At 35.6% G+C, this 7,846-nt stretch overlaps 1 protein-coding gene across 1 annotated transcript; it reads right to left on the bottom strand.

Annotated features, from left to right (window-relative positions):
• Nucleotides 1–5,278: 5,278 nt before the first annotated feature.
• On the bottom strand, nt 5,279–6,308 carry LOC122705249 (olfactory receptor 11H4). Its single transcript, XM_043920502.1, has one exon. The coding sequence runs from the start codon at nt 6,267–6,269 to the stop codon at nt 5,325–5,327; it is 945 nt and encodes a 314-aa protein (XP_043776437.1). The 5' UTR covers nt 6,270–6,308; the 3' UTR covers nt 5,279–5,324.
• Nucleotides 6,309–7,846: the final 1,538 nt, after the last annotated feature.

The raw sequence follows: 7,846 nt of genomic DNA, 5'->3' as shown, positions 1-7,846 counted from the left end.
AATCATACATAATAGGTGGTAAATCCAGACTTAATCTGGGTCTACTTCCTGGTGGCACTAGTGGTAAAGAATCCACCCGCCAATGCAGGCGATGCAGGTTTGATCCCTGGGTCAGGAAGAGCCTTGCAGGAGGAAATGGCAACCCACTCCAGTATTTTGCCTGGAAAATTCCATGGACAGAGGAGCCTGGTGTGCGCAGTCCACAGGGCCACAAAGAGTCGGACACTGCTGAGCACACACTGGTGCTTTGACACTAAACCAGGCTGTTTTGTGGGGTTCTTATGTCAAAGTAAGAAAGCGAAAGGAATTATGTGTTTTTAATTAAACCCATGAAGAGAATGCAGAAAAGACTAAAATTCTAATAGATAAGCTTAGTTTGTACAGTGCCCGTTCTCCTTAGGCACTTATATTTAATTTTTAATTGTAGTTTTTCACATAGTTGATGTTTGTACTTGCCTGTTTTATAGAAAAATGTATAATTAAGGTTAAAACTGTATTAATCCATTAATCCAAATAAAGCACTTCTGAGGGATGTCTAATTGCTCAGATACAAGGACATAATCTGTGATAGTTTCTGTTGTTTTCTTGTTGTGGACCATACTTTGAGAAGCACTGTCCTAGATGAGGTCATCATAATATCTTCTCTAGATTATTCCAGTACTCTTATAGCCAGTCCTCTCTCTTCATTTTTTATTTTCCTGCCACCTCCCGTATACCTTTGGATCCAGGGCTCCTCCCATATGCTCTGATAGGGCCCTGTGTTTACTCCAGGATAGCGCTTCACACACACTCAATTAAAGCAAACTGTTCACGTACCTGTGTCTTCTTACAGAGTAAGTACTATGAGACTTGTCATATATTGAGAAAAATCAGTGTAGGCCACCCTAGGTTCACTCACCTTAGCTTTCTTATAGATAGAGGAGCTGAGGCCAGAGAGGTGAAGTGATTTACGTAAGAACAGGTAGCTGGCTGGTGATAGAATGGGATTGGATTGCCTATGGTCTGATTGCCTGGTCACTGCCTGTCCCAACATATTACACTTGCTGTGTTCTTGTATGGTGAAAGATTAAATAATTTTTAACATAGCAAGGTTTAAGAATGGGCAAACACATTTTAGAAAGATTTTAATACTCAATGTCAAAAGGATTTTTCTGATTAACTAGAAGATTCAACTAACCATTATCCTCCTTCACATATAATACTTGGGTGGGTTGAAGTTTTTTTGTCTTATTCTTAGGCATACAATGGAAGTACAATGACCACCAGAAGATAGCAAAACACAAATGGCTATGGAAAAGAAGTCACAAAAAAACCATGGAAAAAGGAAATTTTGTAGGGCTAAGGTTTTAGAGAATTTCGAAAGCTAAAGTGGGGAAATGACAAAGGAGGAATAAGTCAATGAGAATTCTCGCTGTGACAGGTTTTATATTTTGCCACAATTTTCCATCCTCAAAAATTGTACATCCAGCATCCAAGGAGTATCTCCAAGACAACACAAAAGTAAGGGTGAAAAATATTGTTCCATAAATTCATCCTTCAAGAGTTTCAATGGTAATTTTACATCAGTTACTTCTTTTCTTGGGAACAATTGAGAGGTGGTGTGGAGATGGAGGTGTTGAGATTTGTTGAAATAGAGGAGGTGGCAGATTTGGATGGCATGGATACCTAGGTCATGAAGGATATCTAGGGTTCTGATTTTCTCTTCCTTTCTATCAGTCTTTTTCTCTGTTCCTCAGTGTCTACATATCTTTCCTGTTTGGTATTCAATACCCTTCGTAATATGACCCCAAGATGAACCCTCAACTTTCATCAGGCTAGTCACTTACCCTCTATCAACTGCACACATTTGCTTAGGCTTCTCTTTAAGCCCAGAGAGCCTCACCTCATCTTCTGCTCTGCAGGCTTAGAAAGATACTTAACACAGATCCTTTGGGTCTTATTTTGTAAAATGGGTATAACTTGTATCTTATAACAGTGTCACAGGGATTAAATGAGACAATTTATGTAGAGACCACAGCACAGTAAAAGAAACCTGGAAGATTCTCAGCACATGTTTGTTCCCCTCTCCTTCCTATCTTCAAGCCACCAGTCAACTGCAACTTCCTTTTTGAATGAATTTCTGGCTACTGCATATACTGATGCTTATATAATTATTTTCCTAAGCTGTTGTGGCACTAAATGTAAAATTCAAGGAAGGAAAATGAACACAATACTAGTTTCACCTCTCATATTGGCAAACAAATGAGAAACCATGATAAAAACCAGTGTTGGGGAGGCTGTGGGAAAATGAGCACTCTCAAACAAATGTTTTAGCAAGACACAATTCACATGGCATAAAATTCATCCTTTTAAAGTGTAAGTAATTTTTAGTATATCCACAATGTTCTGCAACCAACACCACTATCTGATTATAGAACATCTTCGTCAGCCCCAAAGAAACTGAGTATCCATTAGCAATCATTTTCCATTCTTCCCTCTGCCTAGTCTTTAGAAACTACTAATCTACTTTCTGTCTTTATAGATTTGCCTATTCTGGATATTTTATATAAATTGAATCCTATAGTATATGGCCTGTGTTTGGATTATTTTACTTAGCATAATATTTTCAAAGTTCATGTAACAATGGGTGAATAATATTCCATTGTGTGTATATACCACATTTTGTTGTCCATTCATCAGATGATGGAGGTTTAGATTGTTTTACTTCTTGCCTATTATGAATAATACTACCATGAACATTCATATACATGTTTTGTATGAATATGTTTTTAATTCTCTTGGGTTATACTTATGAATGAACTTGTTGCATCATATGGCCACTCTATGTTTAACTATTTGAGAAACTGCCAATGGTTTTCTAGAGCTGCCGCACCATTTTACATTTCTGCTAGCAACATGTGAGTGTTCAAATTTTTCCAAATCCTGTCCAGCACTTGGCATTGTCTGTCTTTTTGATTTTAGCCATGCTAGTGGGTATGAAGAGGTACCTTACTGTGATTTTAATATATCTTTCCCTAGAGATTAATGGAGTGTCTTTTCATTTGCTTACAAGCCATTTGTATATCCTTTTCTAAGAAATGCCTACTCAAATATTTTGCACATTTAAAAAATTGAGTTATTTGTGTTCTTATTGTTGAGTTGTAAGAGTGTATTTAAAAAATATATATATATTCTGGATACTGGACTCTTGTTAGGTATTTTTTCCCATTCTGTGACATTACTCTCTTGATAATATCCTTGTAGCATAAAATTTTAAAACTTTGATGAAGTTCAATTTATCTATTTTTAATTTTATTGCTTGTATTTTTGGTATTATATCTTAAAAACATATAATTCTGTATAATTTAAGGACACTAAGATTTAAGTCTATGTTTCATTCTAAGAGTTTTGTAGTTTTATCTTTTACATTTAGATCTTTGATCCATTTTGAGTTAATTTTTGTCAGTGGTGTGAGGTAGGTGTCCAACCTCATTCTTTTCCATGTGTATATCAAGTTGTCCCAGAACCATTTGTTGAAAAGTAGTACACAATTTAGAAGTATCTAGAGTTTAACAGTATTTTATGTAATTAAAAAATTAAATAATTTATATCCCATAAATCCTTCTTTTAATTTAAGGAATACTTATGTGATTGAATAGAGACTTTTATTTAAGGACATTTATTGCAGCATTGTTTTAGTTGTAAAATATTGCCTATAATAAAGTAACTTAATTGAGTAAATTAAGTAAATTGAGTAAATTAAGTAAATAAATTGTGATATGTTCATATAATGGGACACAATATTCCTGTTAAATAGAATGAGATAAATATTTGAGCTCTTCTTCTATGCTAAGTATTATACTGCTGTTGATTCGCAATAACAATGGCCCTCACGAACACAACTGTAGTTGAACAAAGATGGGTTTATTGTTTTTTTGCAAAGAGAGAGAACACATGCCATGAGGAACATGGCGCATCTCTGTAGAAAGACATTAGAAAGGATTTATTATATGATTTGGGCTTTTGCTGTTGACTTTGGGGAGAGCTTGAAGGGAATAGAGATTTTCTCTGGGTACTGTCAGAAAATGGAAGAAAATTCTATGATTGAATGTCTTAAGGGCTATCTAGAAGGCACTTGGGCTAAAGCTTTATCTGGTAAAGAGACAGTAGCCATTCATGTTAGCCTAAAGAAAAGGGTATTTGGCCATTTTTTGTGGTTGTGACTATTCTTGATTTTGTCTGTGCTCCAACATGACTCTAGAGTGGTCTGGGAACTTCTTTATGTTCAACAGGATTACACTATGGCCTGGCTGAGAGAGCCAGGCCAGCTCCCAGATTCCAGGGGCTTTTTTTTTGTCTCTGACACTGTGTGTTGAAAAAGGCAGTTCCTGTCCTCAAGGAGCTCCCTCAAGGGGAAGTGCATGCAAATAAATTACTACAACCACAGTGTAGTATGTGTAATAACAGAAATGTTAAAAGCAAATTCAACAAATTATTATTTAGCAGATATTCAAATTGTGTTTCAAACTTACCACAAAGGAACTATATCTCTAAGAAAGAGTTTCTTCTGGTTGAGAGAATTTTTTTCTCTCTTTCAATAGAGAGAAAGTGTATTTAGATAAGATTGTTAGACTAGGTATAAGAAAGAGGTGTCTCTTAAAGATTATAGAAAGATTTTTTTGTTAAAAGTCTCTGTCCCTTGATACAAACTACTATATATAGAATACATAAACAATAAAGTCCTACTGAATAGTACAGGAGCTCTAGTAATCCTGTAATAAGTCACATGGAAAAGAGTTTGAAAACTGAATCACTGTGCTTAAAGGTACCTCTTTAATCACACCAGAAAATAACACAACATTGTAAATCAACTATATTTCAAAAGAATTAAATTAAAAAAGGATTAATTTAAAAAAGGATACTCTTTCCAAAAGGAAAAAAATTCACAGCACCTTTAAAATACATTATGTGCTGTCTTTTTGTATATTAACTATAACTAAATAAAAAGTTAAAAAAGTCACTGTACCTTTAACCATTTGGTAAAGGTCATTAGCCTGACTTGTCCTAAAACTTATGATAAATCTTTCAGCAGTGTCTACTTTCCCTCATATAACAATCCCATTTTTAAAATTCCAATAAAGACAGTCTTTAAAAATTTTTTACTGCATGTCGAAGTTCAGTGAATTAAGGTTTTAGTAGTCAGCATAGATATTTAAGCTAGGCACATTTCCAGGGAAAAAAATGGCCTCTAACTACTCAGAGTAAAGACTATAAGACTACCGAAAGAACTTACACATTTCCACCTTATTCTTCATTAGAATTCGGAAGTATGACACATTTTTGGCTCATGAATTTTGACTAATTCTCCTTCCAAACAGGACATTTCTCAGGGCAAGTTTCATGTCCTTATTGCGAAGACTATAGATCAGGGGATTAAGGAAAGGAGTCATTATTGAATATACCAATGTGAGGATCTTCTGCATCAAAGCTGAGATGCCATACGTAGGACTCACATACATTACCATGACTGTCCCATAGAAAAGAGACACCACAGTTAAATGAGAACCACAGGTCGAGAAGGCCTTTCTCCGGCCAGCTGTAGAAGGGATCTGAAAAACAGCTCTGAGCAGCAGGGTGTAGGATCGAAGAATATACATAAGAGTGAAAAAGAGGACAAGGGAGCTCTGAGTATAGAAAATAAATTCAGTAATGGGGGCTGGAGCACAGGACAGAGCCATCAGTGGATCCATATCACACAGGAAGTGATCAATGATATTGGGTCCACAGAAGGGAAGTTGGGAGATGAAAAAAATGGGGATTGGGTAGCCAAGGAATCCAATGAGCCAGCAGAGAGATACCAGCGTTCCACAGAGCCTCCGAGTCATGATGATGGGGTAGTGCAGTGGGTGACAGATGGCCTGGTACCGATCATAAGCCATTACTGCTAAGAAGAGACATTCAGCTGTGCCCAGGGAAAAGAAGAAATAGAACTGGAGGAAGCAGCCAGAAAATGAGATGGCCTTTGTTTTGGAGAGAATGTTGACTAGCATGTTAGGAACAGTGGAGGAAACATACCAGATTTCAAGGAAGGCAAAGTTTCCCAACAGAAAGTACATGGGGGTGTACAGTCGTGGGTCCCATTTCACTGCACAGATAATGGCTCCATTCCCCACCAAAGTCAAGGCATAAACCACCAAAAATAGTGAGAAGAGAAAAATCTGTATCTCCCAGCAACCAGGGAATCCCAGGAGAACAAACTCAGTCACGATGTGTGTTTCTGACCTGTTCATGGGTCTTAAATCTACAAAGAAGAAAGATATGAGTGCAACCCAAGTTATTTTGCTTCCTACATATCCTAAGAATTTTATTGAAGGGAACTTAAGCCCTGCCCTAAAATATATGAGGTATTTTGAAATGAAGTGGGAATAAATCTCACCTTATTTTGAATTGACTATGGATCTAAATCTCAGTATTATTTTGTTAGAATCCAATGCAGAAAGATCCACATCAGTTTGTACAACCAGCGGTGTAAATTTCTTTCTTTTTTATTTTGATCCTTAAGAAAATTCTTTCTGATTTTGGCCTTTTTCTAAAGTTGACTATAGATATTCATGCACAAACTCATCCACTTTCTCTTATTCAGCATACCTTGTTACAAAACAACAACGTCATATTTTGAGGACAGTTAGGGGGAGGTTGATCTAAGCCTTTGGCGATAGAACAGAATTAGCTGATTTACACATGGAGATAAAAATTACTCCAGGACACTGTCTTTTCAGAATAACCTAATCAACTTAGTTACTATTTGTGACAGATATCATGACATTCAAGACTGGAGGCTACTCCTAAATTCCTTTAAAATTTTCTTTTAGAATATCACTCTAACCACTTGAGTAATGCCTAAAAAAAGTACAAGAGACCTAGTATATCATAAATATTTGCTATTATTTTTAAAATATCCCTATTCGTTTAAGTTCAAGTTTTTTACACATACTATAAAAAAATAAACTATCTTGCTTTTTATATTCAGACCCTACCTAGATAAAGAAAATGGTGTTTTCAATACAAGGGTTTAGTTCATTTAGTTAGTATTTTGGATGATAAAAACAACTAAAGGGATCTACAATCAAACAGGGTTTTATCTGCAATTTTATCTGGTAGAATTAATTTTGTTCTCTGAAAAGAAAGTGAGGACATTTTCAAATATTTGGACAGGCATGTACTTTTCAGTATATGCATTTTAAATTTTGTACATTTAAAAATTGTGCAGCATTTAAAAATTGTACAAAAATGTATAAATCTTTCTACATTTCAAACAACAGAGTAATCTTGTAATTGATTAATATTAAGAAAACACTAAGAGGCTTAAAGGCGACAGAGGATGAGATGGTTGGATGGCCTCACCAATGCAATGGACATGAACTTGGGCAAACTCTGGGAGATGGTGAGGGACAAGAAAGCCTGGTGTGCAGTAGTCCATGGGGTTGTGAAGAGTCTGACATGACTTGGTGACTGAACAGAAAGAGACCTAAAAATAATAGTTTCAACATTCAGTTTTCTTATTAAATTCAGGTCTCCTGCCTTGTTATTAGAAGTCACCAGTCTTAACTTTGTTAGGAATAGGAGATAAAGAAATTTGAAAGGCAAAAAAGAACAGAGAAATTGAAAGGAAGATCATGTATGATACTTATGAATCAAGATTTGGAATTTTCCATTGGTAGTTTTTAAGGAAGCATTAAAAGGAAGTTTGAGCATCCAAGTCTAAAGCTGTCCAGTTTTCCAATCATTGTTGAATCCAAAAGATATTTGTTTACCATCTTCACTGAATAAGGTGTTTGATAGAAGATTCCCAGACTGTTATTTACAA

Source organism: Cervus elaphus, chromosome 12 (assembly GCF_910594005.1).
Source record: "Cervus elaphus chromosome 12, mCerEla1.1, whole genome shotgun sequence".
Classification (NCBI taxonomy): Eukaryota; Metazoa; Chordata; class Mammalia; order Artiodactyla; family Cervidae; genus Cervus; species Cervus elaphus.
This window is presented reverse-complemented; position numbering and strand designations above follow the sequence as displayed.

Excerpts from the sequence above, each read along its gene's own strand:
- LOC122705249 (XM_043920502.1), bottom strand. The coding sequence starts at position 6,269 with ATGAACAGGTCAGAAACACACATCGTGACTGAGTTTGTTCTCCTGGGA.